This window comes from Pogona vitticeps, chromosome 3 (assembly GCF_051106095.1).
Source record: "Pogona vitticeps strain Pit_001003342236 chromosome 3, PviZW2.1, whole genome shotgun sequence".
NCBI lineage: Eukaryota > Metazoa > Chordata > Lepidosauria > Squamata > Agamidae > Pogona > Pogona vitticeps.
Genome location: NC_135785.1, coordinates 206,309,925 through 206,326,052, shown reverse-complemented (window position 1 = coordinate 206,326,052; position 16,128 = coordinate 206,309,925). Strand labels below are relative to the sequence as shown.

The following is a 16,128-nucleotide window of genomic DNA, read 5'->3' as shown; positions in this document are numbered from 1 at the left end:
TGAGGGTTCGTCTTAAAATGTAGTATGTTCATTGAAATTGTTTAATCCAGCAATTGTCTACCCTCACAATTCTGACAGAGGTAAAATTAGTGCAGAATGCTAATTCATCCTCTTACTCAGAGGGGTTCCTGACCTTTTTGCCCTGCCCAGCCCAATCAGGAAGGCCCAAATAGACCAGCCAACAAATGCCAAGCATCCTCTGAATGCTTGTTCTGCTTCAGCTCCTTTGCTGGGATTCAGAGCACTTCAAGACAGCAAGGGGGAGAAAGGGGGCCAGACATAGCTTCCCCCATTTTGTAACAGCACAATGCAGATACAGAAGCTTGTGATACAGGGCTTAAGGACCCCGAGGCTGCATGGTTGAAAGTCATTTTGCCAAGGGAGCTGTGCACATTTTCAAACCCATCACCTTCTCTAGCATCTTCATTCCTTTTAGGAGAGCAACATACATTATCCACCTTGATACTTTGAATGTTAGTAATTCTAAAAGAAATGCAGTCTCTGCATTTGGCAATAAGATATGGTGTAGTTTAAAGCAATTTCTCTTTTTCCAGTTATTTCTTTTGTCTGTTTCTTGCTCAAATTTTTGTACTAATTAATTCAAATGGAAGCTGCCACTCAATTGCACCCTCAGAAAACACAAGCATAGCTGTTGAACCACCTATGTTAATGGTGGCATGTAAACATTTGTAACAAACATTTTATTCCTAATGAACCAACCACCCCAGCCAAACTCAAAAAGAGGTGAATGTATATTTCTATCTACATTAACATTTGCTGAATGCTTTTGCTAAAATTCTCAGAAACATTTACAATAATATTGGGCTTGGCTACACATAGTAATATTCCTGCTCCATCTTCCCATATCTTCTGAAAAAAACTGTGTGGACATAACTGTCATAGCTTTTATCAGTTGTGCGTCCACACTTATCAAATACCCTCCCAAGGGGTTGATATATTGCCCAACTAATAGTATAAAATTTGTTAGCTTAATGCACCTTATAAAGTTCCCTGAGGGTCCTTCAGCCCAGGACCAAAACCACAGGATATTGAATACAGTAAATAAAATAATAAAATATCTTACGTACACAAACCAGGCTAGATATTAAGCAGGAAAAGTGCTATAATATAATACTAGCTATGTAGTTCAGAAAAAAATGTGGTTTCATTGCCCATTACATTTCCGATGCTTTCCTAAGCATTTAATAAAATCTTCAGTGGTGAGAAAAATCCATAGAGTACATTATAAATCATCTTGTATGCTATAAGAAAATATAAACTTCTTTCTGTTCTTAATATTTCTCTCCCTCTTAAAAAACAAATCTTCAACCAACAACAGCCATGACATGGGCAGTGATGTCATTCCTTGAGATGTATGACTGACCCTTTCACTTCTACCTGAGCGCAGGGAATCAGAAAACTTTATGACAGGATTAACTCAACTTCTCAACTAAATTCCTTCATAGTATAGTAATGCAGGCAAAGATTTCCAGGCTACATTATGAGGTCACATTTTTCCCTCTCACTTTAAAATTGCCATAAATTACATACTAGCACCACGACTGTTTGCTTTTTCAGTAGTTATATTCACCTTTAAAGAATGTAAAAGGTCTATAAATAGCATTGGAACATTATAACATTATGTAGGATGAAATATCCATACATTTGTAGGGATGCAACTTGGAAATGAGGACTAGAGCTATTAAAAGTAACTTCCAGTTGGAGTATAGCAAATGTATTTTCAGTTTATGAGCACCTACACTAAAAGCATGCAGCATTTAATATTAGAAAAAGTTCCCTCCCAGCTTCCCCCACTCCACCCCATGGTAAATTGTTGGTTGGATAACTTAGTGAGTTAGGTATCTGGCTGCAGAGCCAGAGGTTGGGAGTTCAATTCCCCACTGTGCCTCCAGGGGAAAAAGCCAGTCTGTGTGGCCTCAGACAAGCTGCGCAATCCCAGGGCACTCCAAGAAGAAGGGCATGCTAAACCACTTCTGAGTACTTCCTACCTAGAATATCCTGGAAAAGATTCACCACAAGTCAGAATTGACTTGAAGGCACACATGATGGTGGTAAAATTATCAATGTTTATCCTGTAGAGGAGCAAAGAAAATGTGAGAAATTACTATTATTACACAAGTGGGGCTAGCATCAATAGTTGCAGTGCGGCTTCTTCTTGTGTATGGGTCCAGTTTCATACAGAACACTTCGCTCTCCCAGTCATTTGGCAATTCATTCCACCATCCTGAGCACATTCAATCTTGTCTGATTTTGAAAGGTAAAAGGACAGAGAACCAGAGTGGTATAGCATGTCAGACTTGGACTCAGGCTCAATGTGGAAATTCACTGAGAAGTAGCAATTGTAAACCATTCTTTGAACAGACCAGGGATCACTACACACAAAAGACCAGCTAATGACACCCATCAATCACAGTGACAGATAATCTCTGCTCCTCATCACAATACACCCACAACAAGACACACTAATCACCCATCTCCAGAAAAGGACAAAACCCTATCTCACAGCCATAAATACTCCACTCCCAAGGAAACTACACCAGAGCACAGAGTACTGTCCTCTGAAGATGCTGGCCACAGAGACAGGCGAAACGTTAGGAAGAAAAATCTTCAGAACACGGCCAAAGAGCCCCCAAAAATCCAAAACAACCATTCTTTGAACACCTCATACACTTTTAAAATGTTATTAGTGTTGTTATAAGTTGAAAATGATTTGATGGCTCATGATAACAAGAGAATTGGGTCTGGTTAATTTTTCCCCTTTTTTTCCCCAGGAAAAAATATGGAAATTTCCAGAAATTTTACATTTCTACTGAAGAGATGTTTCTCTTCAGTAGTGATGTAAGGTACCATTTTATACTAAATGTTTTTTTCTCTTGGGGGGGGTCTGAAAAAAAATGCAATTTTCAGAAATTTTACATCTCTAGTAAAGCTAAATCTGATAAAGACAGCTGTCTCTGTTCATGGAGCACTGTCACACAATCTGAATCAGAAATTCTGAAAAATCAGGGTTCCCAATTACGTGAAAATGCTCCCTAAGGAGAGACAGCTCTGCCCTTCTGCACACACATATAGCTAGGATGAAGGAGATGGGACTAGCACATTCCTATGCTTTTTGTAGAGCATAGTTGTTATCCCTGACATTTAGTGCACAGTTAATTGGACATCTGTCTTTGTTTTATGATAAATGAGATAGAAATACACAGAAAATGCATGGGGCCCAGTACAAACAAATGATCGTATTCTGAATGGCAATTTATACTTTAACATCTATCCTCTTTCATCCTTATTAGGATTCTACACAACGTCCTGTAGTGCTTCAAAATTTGATATCCATTTTCAATTAGCATAGGCTGGATAGCTTAGTGGGTTGGACCACCTCGGATCAAGAGTTCAATTCATCACTATACTAGCCTAAAGACCCAACCTCTGTTGCCTTGGGCAAGTTGCATAGTCCTAGTGCACTCTGAGACAAAGAGACTGTTGAGCCAACTCTGAGTGCTTTATTCTTAGAAAACTCAAGGAAGTGCCACCATCAGTTGTAATCCCTTTGATGGTACTGTTCCTTCAATTAGCATCTCCTTAACAAATGTTCAAGCAAAGCTTAGAAAAGTTACTTTTTTAGACTACAGAATTCCCCAACCTATGGCTATGATGGCTGGGGAACTGCATGAGTAGCAGTCCAGAACTTTTCCATGCTCGCATTGCATATGTATATGTAGTATAAATAAACATGTACATGAACACATATGAATAAATGTGTTCAAAACTCTTGTAGGACTGTATAAAGTTAAAATAAAAAGCCAGAAGTTTGGAAAAGGTTTCTTGACCTTTAAGGAAAGATTTTTTAAAAAAAACTAGAATAAGGTGTGTGTAGCAGTTTGTGTTTTGTTGTGCCTCTTTTTTTAGGCCTTCTAAAGAGAGGAAACAGGTTTAAGTAAACGTTTTGATTTAGATTCAACAAGAGCTTAGAAAGAAAGCAGTGTATGAATCGTGATGGCCTCAGAGTTTATATTACAGATACTTTGCCATACTTGAAGCCAGATCCAACATTCATATCAACAAATCGTGCATACACCCTCCACTTTGAAACCTCAAGGTAAGAAAACATATACGTAAATGAACCCTTTGTCTTTTGATTGCAAATATATATGCATTTCAAGTGTGCTTTGAATGTTTGCCACACAGGAAAATATAAGGTAGAATAAAATATAACCATCATTTTGATTAATTTTGGCTGGGAACTATTTTTAAAGCCATCTGTATTCATTTGTGAAGCATACATAACATTAGCTGCTTGCCTCCCAAATGTTGGCACATCAGGCCATAATATACATCACACTGAAAGTACCTGATATTTCATTGTGGGGGAGATCCATGCACAAAGCTGAAAGCATGTGCATCAGATCTATTCAAGTTTCAGAAGGTGCATCTAAATAGTACTTGGGATGGCTTTACAATATGCCACAAAACAATGAAAGGTTCAAAATGTGAAAAGTAACAATTTTGGACTAGACCTCCTCCCAAATAGCTAGTTGATATGACCATAAAACAAAATACAGGGAAAAAATTAAGCTCTTTAATTAACACTGAAACTGCTTATCAAAATAACACTTGTTGAGATAATAATATGAAATATGGCATCCATGATCTACATAATGTTCTACAGATGTGCCAAATTTCAGACCAATCTAATAATGGGAGAACTACGGCAAGTACCAAAGTGCTTTTTTATTGTTATTTAAATCAATTATTAAAATTACTTATTAGGTTTACTGAGGCTTGCGTTTCATTAATTTGGTGATGTTCTCAGCAGTGATTAGAAGAAAGCACTAGCAAAGTTATGTTATGAAGCCACAGTTCTTCTGAAACTATTTAATATTTAAAAATACTTTCTAAAATAGTTATTGACACAATCATTTACATCTGCAGGGATAGTTGCCTCTTCCAAGGGGATTAAGAATCCCATTTCCTGCTGCTGAATGTTGTATATCTCAACACAGTCCTCACCCAGAATAAGATCCATGGGCTCCCATGGATAAGGTACCACTTTTCATGCCAGAATGAAAGAGAGAAGAAAACTAACCATGTATTGTACCACTTTCAAAATCCATGTTTGAGTCCCCTATCATGCCATGTATTGGCAGACACACCCTTGATGGGGAGTGGGGTAGCCATGTTGTCACTGTGACCACAAAGTAGCGGGTGTTTCCCTTGTTTCCTCAGTGAATATATATCCACCACTCTTATTGTCATTTATAGCTCTGAACAGTGTGAGGGCTTCAATGTTTGCCTCTTGTTGGCGTGCTATTACCCATCTGCGTACCATGGAGAAAAATGCATATTTTTTTTCAATACATGGTTAACCCCCCCCCCTTTGCAGCCCCTTGCTGATTTTTCAGCAGGGAAGGACAGTGCGATCGTGACAAGGATGAAAGTGTGGGCTCAGTGGGAATCCGACATGTATCATGGAAACAGGGAGAGAAGTACATGAGCCCTAATAGACCTAATAGTGAGTGCTGAAAGAGAAGCAGTGCAGAAAAGCAGACAACATCAGAGTGCTTGCTTGCATCTGTGTTTGTATTTGTATGTGTCTGTACCTTGCATTTCTGTGGGGTGATTGTAGTGTGAGGAGACTTTCCACACACACTCTTTGGGGGTGATTTTGTCTAGAGTTAAAACTTTAACCAGTAAATCAGAGTGAAAACCCTGTAGCTTTTATTGATCAATGACAGCTAAAAGTACAATTATATTTCCATTCCAATCAGAGGAGAAAGTAATCCATTACAACCTGGCAAGCTGCTGCCCCTACTCCCAGCACACTGTGCACAGGAAAAGGGCTGGGCAGAGGGAGTGGGGAACAGAGGGAAGAAGGAGGGAAGTCACACCAAGGTCAGGGCACGCTGAGCAAAAACACGAAAACTGGAAGATGTGCCAAGAGGAGTGTGGCTCCCTAATGGAGTGTTGTTGTGTAAAGAAAGCATAACCTTTTGATGCAAATGAGTAAGAACAAGGAATTTTGTATCAAAGGAGCATTTGCAATTTGGATACTGCCGTTCCTAGTTTTTTCTTCTTCTGGACAACGGTTGTGGAAATGTCATAAAGCATATTTTAGAAGTCTACACAGTTCTAAGCGCAATGGCGTTTCCTGTCTTTTCTTTTTTCTTTTCTTTTGGAAGCAGTCTTCAGATAGGAATATATTTGCTTAATGCCATTTCTTGCTTGCTTGCTTTCTGGGCAATTTCCTCTGGCAATAGAGTAAGCTTCAGATGCTTCACCAAGGTATACAGAACCAGAATAATCTGGGCCATGCTGGGCCCCAGTGCTCTACTTTTGCATTTAGATTTGGGCCTGGAAGTCTAAGACAAATTTGGGTGTGTGCAAGCTAGATTCGTGAGGTCTCAGGGTGCCAGCTGGAGGGTCAGAGGCCTGCTATGTTTCTGCTTCTCCATGTTGTTGTAATGCCAAAGTCTGAAAAAGCAGATTCTCTTTGCCTTGCACTGTCCTGCTGAATCCTTGTGGTTGTTTAGTTATTTAGTCGTGTCTGACTCTTTGTGACCCCATGGACCAGAGCGTGCCAGGCTCTCCTGTCTTCCACTGCATCCCAGAGTTGTGTCAAATTCATGTTGGTGACTTCGATGACACTGTCCAACCATCTCATCCTCTGTCGTCCCTTTCTCCTCTTGCCTTCACACTTAGCTGAATCCTAATAAGGAATAAATAAAACTAAAGTATCACATACAAAAAGAAAGAAAGAAATATTTGTTTCACCTTTTAGAGTCAAACCTCTTACTATATACAGTATCCTTTAACTGCTGAAGATTAGTTTCATCCACTTAACAGGGTTCAAGCATTTAAACTTCTCTAAACCATTTAAGGTTTGCATAACCTTGTACACAGGGAGTGTTGTAGGCCACACCTCCCATAATGTCTGTGAAGACCCTCCCACACTTGGAGCCAGGTATTTGAAGAAAAGGTAGTTGTGTAGTGAGCCTTTGTTGGGAAGCATGTTGTCTCCCCCATTGAAGAGCCTCTCCTACCCATCATTACCACGTTCTCCTCTTTGTTTGAGAATGGGTTGAGCAGTTCTGCCTTCTTTCTTTTTTTTATCAGTGGGGAAGCCCTCAGACAGCCATTTGACATTAATTCTGCCATTGTCAAGGCCACCTATGGCTGAGGGATGCCTTTATTTCTTATGGGGTAGGCCAGCTGGCTGTAATAATGTCACCTCTTCAACCCTTCAGGATCAGCAACAACAAATGGAGGCAGCTGAAGGAAATTGCCTCACAAGGCTTAATGCTGCAGCCCATAGGACTGTTTCTCAGCCATGCTGCTTTTAAGAGTTGCACTTTTGAAGGGAAATGTTGTAAGCAGAGGCAGCAATCTTTTAACTTGTGATCTGATTCTTAGTTGTGCAACATGCAAACATATGAATTGCCATAAACATGAAAGAGCAAAAAACACCTTATGCTGCTACCTCCCCATTTCTTGAAGGAAATGCACGTTTCTGAACAAATAGGAAACATAGTTTTTAAAATAAAAATGTCTAAAATGTACTCCATTCCTGATGTGATGTGGAGCTCTGAAATTCAGTAAAATTAGGTTCAGGTATAGCTAAAAGCTGAAATTGTTTAAAGTTTCTCTAGATTGATCAGTTTTTAAACAATGTTAGAGCTGATGTCAGTATGAGTGGGAAAAGCATATGTTTCTGCCAAGGGCGTTTACTGTAAATTGGCAGTTAGTAACATAAAGCTTGGATTTACTAATGGCAAACATAGTGAGGCCTAGAAGAATGAACAGTGGGCAGTTAAGTGTATGTGCTGCAGAAAACAGAACTTTCAAAGAAGAAGTGACAGCCAAAGGGAGATTATGTACACATTGGAGTATATCTATACAAGGTGCACTAGGAAAGCCCAGAAGGAAAGTTCTTGGCCAAGGTTTAAGAGAAAACTTAGCCATCTTGTGCTGCTCATTCACATCTGGAAGGAAAATAAGTGGCACTTTTACATAATGTAGAATGGTAAGCTGGAAAAGAGAATTAATAAAGTAGCTGCCAGAGGAATGGAAAATGGTATGTAATGCACTAGTCAATCCATGCAAGTTGGAGTGTTCTTAGGTTGCATAAGGCCAAAACCATGATTTCATTAAATGAAAACTAATAGAAAATTATATGTTAATAAAATTCTAATACCTATGAGATAGAAAAACAAGTGCTTGTCAATGCAACGAAATGTCATATGCCAACTTTCATTTAATCATAGGATGATGGGCCTGCAATGCCCGTACTATGCAAGTCCTTGTAAATGATCAAGAAAAGCATGATTAAACACAAACACACACACTTCAACCTTACATTTGAAAATCTCTAGTTCTCCTGTGTCCTTATTTGATTTGATTCTATTATATTCCATTTTATTTTATTTTAGAGTAAAGGGATCACCACATAATTAAGACATGAAAGATAAGTTTCCTTTATGCTTTGCTTGTCTTTGACTGTTTGCTTTACTATTTTTCAAGTCAAGCATAGGCAACAAGAAACAGCTGAGTATTGAAAGACATTAACATTTTTACTAGCAGGGCTCTGCAATTTTGAAGAGCGTGAGGCAATATGAAAATGTACTACTATGGAGCAGCAGTGAGGGGATCAACCAGCATCAAGAGTAAGTTGGAGTATGAGGTAAAAAATAGAATGGCCTCCACTGTAACCCCAAAAAGAAGGACAGATATCAGCAAAAAGAAGGACATGGAAAATGAGAACACCAAAAATGAGAACAGTCCTTAAAAAAATAAAAGAACATGATATTGTTGCAACAGGAAATATCTCTAACCTTATAATTTGAAGCAAGACCATTGTACAAACAAAGCCAATCTCAAAAATCAACCAACCAATCAATCAGTCAGTCAGTCAGTCAGTCAGTCACACATTATATATGTTCCTTGAATTTCTTTGTTTTTATGTACAGATAAATTAACAGCCTTCTAAAGCAGCAGTTTCCTAACTTTTTGACACCACAGCTCCTTTTTGATTTTTGAAGAATCATACCCCGGTCTTCCTCCTTTACTATCCCTCTGTCTCCTTTTAGCAAAAAAATAAATAAATAAAAATTCTAATTTAAAATTTAAAATAGACACGAAACCTCAGCACACATTATTTTAAAGTAAAAATAACGACAATGTTTTTCTTGTAACAGAAGGTTAATAAGCATTGGATTTACCTTAAAAATGGCAGAAATGAAATAAATCCAGTGTGCATGCATATATCTCACAGTCTCATGCCCTCTTGGAATTTCTTTACGTCCCCTTTGAGACATCCATCTCCTCACTTTGTGAACCAATATTGTAAAGACACCTTAGCATTGCAACCAGTCCAGTGAGAAAGGGAAATCTGGAACAACAAAGACGGATAATTTAACTCGTGTGGATAAGAAAGTAATTATTTATATTTGATTGTAGAGATATTAGGTTAGGCAAGGTGTACCTCCAGCCGAGAAAAGGTCCTAGAAGGGGTTTCAAGTGCATTTCGAATGTGATAGTAAAATAGGCAGCCATCCTAGGGAGGTATTTGGGTGTAAGTGAGTTGTTCCATTGGCTTCATTCCAGTATGGTGTTCATCCACCAAATTCATGTACCATTTAAGAAGCAAGTACCACACTTTTAAGTAATTAGAGTAATTAGTAAACTTCATCTTTCAATGCAGGTAAAATAAACTGCTTCAAAATTGTTGAAAATAAACTGCTATTTCAGTTCTAGAACTAGCCTCAGTTTATGCTTATGCCCAGGCCTGGCCCTAAGTGGTTTAGAGGGACTTCATAAAGATTGTGTCTTAAGGGGAAATAATGGTCAAAAATAAGATTTTATATTCCATGTAGCAGAACAGGTTCCTTTAGATAAAAATATAGGTGTTTCCTTCAATTGTACTCCATCCTTTGCACTTGTATAACTACTTATTTGTCATCTGATAATTTCACCCTGTTGTTTTCCAAAAATTCAGAATTTTACCCTGTTGGCCTAATAACTCAGTGGGTTGAATTAAGAGTTTGATTTCCCTCTGTGCTCCCTAAGGAAAGGGCCAGCATGTGCAGCTATAGACAAGCTGACCAATCTCAGGGTACCATCAGAAGGAAGGTCTGGTAGATCACATCTCAGTACTTTAGATCTTGAAATGCCACATGATCAATCAACTTTACCTTCTGACCAAAATACTTGGTCGTCAGAAACATCTGTAAAACTGGTGAGAACAAAGGTAGGTACAGACATAATATTTTCTGTATATTCTCAACAAAATCAGATAATTTTAATTTCTCAGATGATTTCTCAAAATATATCAGCTATAGAAAAACCATCTAGGTTAATTGATCAATCAATTTATTCATAGGCTGATTTTCTAAACTATATTCTGATCTGACACAAGCTTGGTTCATCCAGTGGAATTTCCATGTGTCTACTACAACTGGACTGAAAAGGACAAGTTCAAGTGAGACAGCCCTCCCCAGCGAGGAGCTATAATTTTGTTGCTCTTTAACAGCCATGCCCAGGCTGGAATCACATTTTTCTGAGACCTGCTGTTGTTCAAGGAATCAAAAGGAGAGGGGAAATTGGAATATTTGAGGACTATGGAAAGATTGTGTACATCTTTCTTCCCTCTAAACCTCTGGAATCAAGAAGCTATAAGCAATAAAAAATTAATTAAGAGTAATGTTCTTGTCATATGGTTATATAACAATTTCTCCTCCAGTAATACTTTCCAAAAATAATCCTGCATGGGTCTGTTCCAAAGCTCCGTGTGGTCACTTTCAAATGACCATTTTGGTGCCTTTCTTATTTATAGAAAGAGTTCCGTGGATTTGTAGTAATTTAGTTTTACTAATCTTAATTCCATTGCCAGACTTAAAAGCGCAGCAGGAGCTTAAATGTCGAATCTTTCTAAAATTAGCAATGCTGTTAGCACTTTGAAATAATGCTTTTGTCATGTGAGCTTGAAATGTTTTAATCCAAGTTCATAATTTAGTAATCCTCACATGTGGATTATGGTTCAGAGCACAGAAACCTTTTAAGGTCTCAGTATGATGCTTGAGAGACTACCAGTTGTAGCAGAACAATTTTATTGCAAAAAGTTTTAACTCTCAGTTACCATAAAAATATTCCAGCTAATTCATTTGGTAGATCCATCTGAGAAAAAATACAGTATTTGCTTACAGCTCTGTGTTGTTGTTTTTTACAAGTATATGTTTGAACTTTAATATATCTGCCTACTTTTGTGGCAATCTCCAAATTCCTAAGACCCATAAATAACAAGTTACACATGGGGGGGGGGGGATATTCAAAGAGAGAGTCCAATTTTAAAGGCCTACAATTTAACCAGCCATACCAGAAAAAAGCCCAGTTCACATTCAAAATGGGAAATGGCCAGGGAAATTCTGCTCTCAGTGAGGAACTGAGAGTCCATCTATGATCAGTTAGGATCAGACTAGACAAGACTCTTGGCTCTATATTTAGAAGCAGTGTTTCCTAAAGTGATAAAAGAAATCTGATTTTCCCAGAATAAGGTTTTCTCACCTCTGCATTTTGCAACTTAAGTTGTTTTTCCTCAGTAACTGGGCTTCAGGGAAGGAAACAGGTGCTTCAGTAGCAAGCCTGGTTGTTCAGGGATGGAGGGGAAACATGCAGTCATTTTCCATCTGACCTCAATATCAGGTGTGATTTGACACTAAGTCTCCTTTCTCTCATTTTTACCTCATTTCTACCTACGAGTATGAGGCGAAGAGCAGGAGTACAGGCTCCAAGGATGCTGCCATGTCCCCACTGGCCTGTTGGAGATGTCTGATGAGGGAACCTAGCCTATGAATATAAATTCCTCTGCCAGCATGAACTTATAAGTAAACCCTGTTGAGTTATTACCCCATGTGTCTTTGTCACTTTTAGAGGGGAGCACCTAGACCAGTGATGGCTAACCTTTTTGAGCCCAAGTGCCCAAAATGGGGGGGGGGGAACCAGGGGGAAGCGGACGGTGGTGGAAGCAGAAATGGCGGCAGCGGAAGTGGCAGCGGAAGGGAAATCCCAGGCATGGATCCCACTCCATATCCGCCTCCAGTCATGCCCAACCCCCACCAGTGCCAGCTGCTCCAGATCCTAGATTGCCACCTGTCAGTGTGCTAGTACCACAGCTACAGCCACCTCCTCAGGTTTGGCTGCCAAGGGTAGTGATCCAGCGACTTATGGCTCACGTGCAGAGAGGGCTCTGTGTGCCATCTGTGACACACATGCCATAGGTTCGCCCCCACTGACATAGACTCTTCCCATCAACACTTTTACCACAAGGATAGTGATGTGTCTGAAGAAGAGGGTTCTGCTTGTGTGTAGGCTTCCCATGAGAGCAGAAGATATGGAAAACTAAATAAGTAATGACTGAATGGGGCTAAGAAGTCTCCCCTGGTTTCGTCAACCAGTGGGTAGAGGAAGTATAGATCTGGCAGGAGAAGATATAATATGAATGAAATCAGGAGGTTTTATGCTGTCTCCCCCTCATGCAGTTAATCAATGAGGGAATGCCAGTGGATTGGGCTGTTGGATATTTTGATTCAAGGCTTTAGTTTTGGAATGGGGTTGGCCCTTCCTTCCTTCCTTCCTTCCTTCCTTCCTTCCTTCCTTCCTTCCTTCCTTCCTATTATGTTTATGCCACCCTTCCACACCATTTGCAGCACTCAAGACAATTTGAATGAATGGATAGGTGGGTGGATAAAAGCATGATTGAATGTATTAATTTTAAAAATCAATGAGCAAACAATAACAGCAAACATCCACAAAAAATAGGGGGATGGGTGAGACAAATAAAAAACTGAAAAACAAGGGATCTGCCATGAAACAATACTAAGCCCAGAAAGTGAAATGTAAAAGGATAATGATAGTAAAGCACAATGGAAAAGGATAGAAAGGCTTGGTTAGGCAGGGGGGAAATTAGAAAGAGAAGGTAAGAGAAAAATAAACCTTGTAAGGTAGGGAATTCCATGATCTAAACTTGCCCACAATGAAGACTTCCTTCCTCATCCCAACAAGTCATTCTCCATCTCCTTTTTAGATCTAAAAAAAGAGGATATGCCCAGCATATTTGATAGGCTGAGAGGAAACCTGGGTCAAAGACATTTAGAATATCAAAGATCACAACATCTTCAATTGTGCCTGGAGATGAATTGGCAGCACTCATGTCAAATAGGTGTAATATACCCCTGTGGGTGAGCAAAGTGAACATTCCAGAGAAATTCTTCCAATTCTTCTTTTTCTAAAAGGAGGAAATCCTTTTGTGTGGGGTTGGCCTTGATGAATGTTGGTGATTTCAGATCAATTAACATGAGGTCCAAACATTTCAAAATTGTCCACTCTGCCGGGGTACTCTCCTGCCTTGGCGGGGACGCTTTGCCTTCCTGCTCAGAAAGCAGCATCACACAGGTGACACTGCCTTCGGAGGGAAGGGAAGACAGAGCTTTCACAAAGGCTCTGTTTCCCCAGCTCAGCCTCTTTTGCCGGTTGAGTCAGCAATCCCTCCTGCCCACCCTTGACACTAGCTGGCTGCCTCTGGAGCCGGATGGGAATTTTTGACCAACATCTTAATTGGCCTAAAGTTGTGGCTGTGTTTTCGCCCATCCCATTCTTAACTACAGGATGTGGCTTTATAAATATGTTTGTAAATAGAGTTTAGTTAAAGCCTTGCGTAGTGCAAGGAAAAAAGTAGGGGTGAGTTCATGTTGGCACGGGGTTGCCAAAAATTAGGACATCTCGCTGGCAGGTCGAGCTTATCTACTACCAGATGAGAGGTGTCCTGTATGGAAGGAACTCCCTGCCAGCTGCCCATTTAGGGTCTCGAGGCTCGATGGGAAGAACTGGTTGGGGGGACCATTTCATAGAGCTACTGAAGGTGTTCTGTTCAGAGGACAGCACAATTCAGTAATAGGAGCTCACCCTGCTCTGGGAAGCATCCGGAGATCTACGATTATCAGGACATAAAAAGAACTCGCACACTACGGTAGGCCCCCTTGTATTTTGGGGGATATAAGTTAAATAAATAAACTTGTGGCCCAAGCCTTTAATCCAACAATCTGTGTCTCACCTCGTTATTTCCAGGCTGGGAGGGCAAGTTCTTCCTTTTAGAAAACCTAGAAGGTTGCTCTCCCTTCTATTTGCATTTTTAGAAGAGGTTGAGAAAAGTAACCTAGAGATGTGCAGCTGTGAAACCATATCCTTCACAGAATCTACAGGATCCTGAAGTTTACCTGGACACAGAATGCTAGATCTGTATGTAGTATTGTCTCCAGGAGCATTTGATGCTAAAGGTTGAGGCTGCCAAACAAATTGTACATTGTTCCTCTAAATCAGCTAAGTATCATACAAAATTAAAGCATATGGGTCAATCTAATCCAATGGTAAGGAACCCCCCTCACTTGATAAGAGAGGGAAGATTGGCAAGTTTCAGAAATCATCCTATTTCAATCTTTGAGTGAGGTGACATCCTGTGAAAATGGGAAAAATACTTTAGAATCAAATGGAAAAGCAAATATATCTGCGACCTCATCCTGTTGTACTGATACCCCTCTCACCAGGCACCACTCAAATATTGGTGGATAGGTGTCTGAAACACGCAAAACGTCTTTCCCATCCACCTTTGCATACAACCAGAGTCTTGTGAAAGTGAGGTACAACCATGAGAGCCGCCATTTGAAATCTGACATAATGCATGCCTGTCTTCACCTCCTGATGACTACACACAAAGTAAGTAAGCTAACATGCAAGCTGTGGGAGATGAGAGGAACTTGTGAGAGAGCATGAGAGAATTTGCTACTACCGATAATGAGACCATACAGTCCAGTTTATTTATTTATTTATTTATTTATTTATTGGACTTATATACCGCCCCATAGCGCTACAAGCACTCTCCGGGCGGTTTACAATTTTTAATTATACAGGCTACACATTGCCCCCCCAGCAAGCTGGGTACTCATTTTACCGACCTCAGAAGGATGGAAGGCTGAGTCAACCTTGAGCCGGCTACCTGGGATTTGAACCCCAGGTCGTGAGCACAGTTTTAGCTGCAGTACAGCGTTTTAACATGTACCATGCATTAATTGGTATACTGTATTTTACAAGATCGTTTTTCATTTCCATAACCAAAGTTTGACATAAGTCACACCAGCTCCTATATAGATATGAGGAAAAGGCAAAGCAGAAACAGTGCAAAGGGAAACTCTTCTAACTTAAGGGACTGGCACCCACTGGCTGTGATGCTTCACACACACATCCTAGCAAGCCCACTCCTACTTGCTTCCTTAGAGCCGATCAGAGAGAAGTAACTCATCAAGACTTTGCAAGATTTTGAACTTTTGTCAAAGTTCACAATTGTAACAGTATAGGTAAACTGTAGAAAAAAATAATGTGGAAGCAGTCTGATATTTGGAAAGACTTTTGCAATTTGAAACCTGAAAGTGGGTATCAAGTGTTCATGATCTCATATGTAAGTCCATTTGTGCTATCACTTCTATCAGTTGTTTAAAAAACTGCATACAGATATGGGATTGTCTCCTGAGAAACTCTAAACCCATGCATGAATTCAACAGATCTATATATTCAGTAGATTCCAGGAGTTGGGGAAATAAAGGCCTTTTCTTATCAAATGAATCGGATCAAAATAGATTCAAATCAAAACTAATAATCAGATGTAAACTGAATAAAGCCTAGGGAATGTGGGATATGGGTTTATGTTGGCTGGCTTTATCTAATTCTTCAAGTAATGTGCATTACTGGGCTTTTGACTTCAGCATGTTCACCATCTTCCTTCCTAGAGATTCAGGAAAGCCTTTGGCATATTTTGCAGTGAAATATATGGGACTTTCGTGTATTTGAAGATAACAATTGAGAATATTTTATTGAAGTTCTAATTTTAATAGTTGCTTCTGGATTTTTCTTTTGGCAGATTTCTGCAGCACGATCATATACCGTTGAGAAGGTAGGATTCTTTCTCCCATAGAAATGTTACTTCTTATAGTCAGGAAAAGTTAAATTTGAAGTGTTTGGGCTAGATTCATATGACTGCTACCAAACCATATTCTGCCCTCTGGGAAGGGC

At 39.6% G+C, this 16,128-nt stretch overlaps 1 protein-coding gene across 2 annotated transcripts in view; it reads left to right on the top strand.

Moving 5' to 3' along the window:
- The window catches only part of LOC140705663 (uncharacterized), a 67,405-nt gene that overhangs the window by 40,078 nt on the left and 11,199 nt on the right, over positions 1–16,128 (top strand). Inside the window, exons 3-4 of one of the 2 annotated variants that reach the window (XR_013542884.1) lie at positions 4,039–4,117; positions 15,977–16,009. Coding sequence is in view for 1 of the 2 variants with exons in the window: in XM_078388945.1 (XP_078245071.1) it covers positions 4,005–4,117; positions 15,977–16,009 (146 nt within the window). In the remaining variant the exon portion in view is untranslated. Of the gene's footprint in view, positions 1–36; positions 4,118–15,976; positions 16,010–16,128 lie in introns of those variants that run through there. The other variant, XM_078388945.1, reaches the window with a different exon arrangement.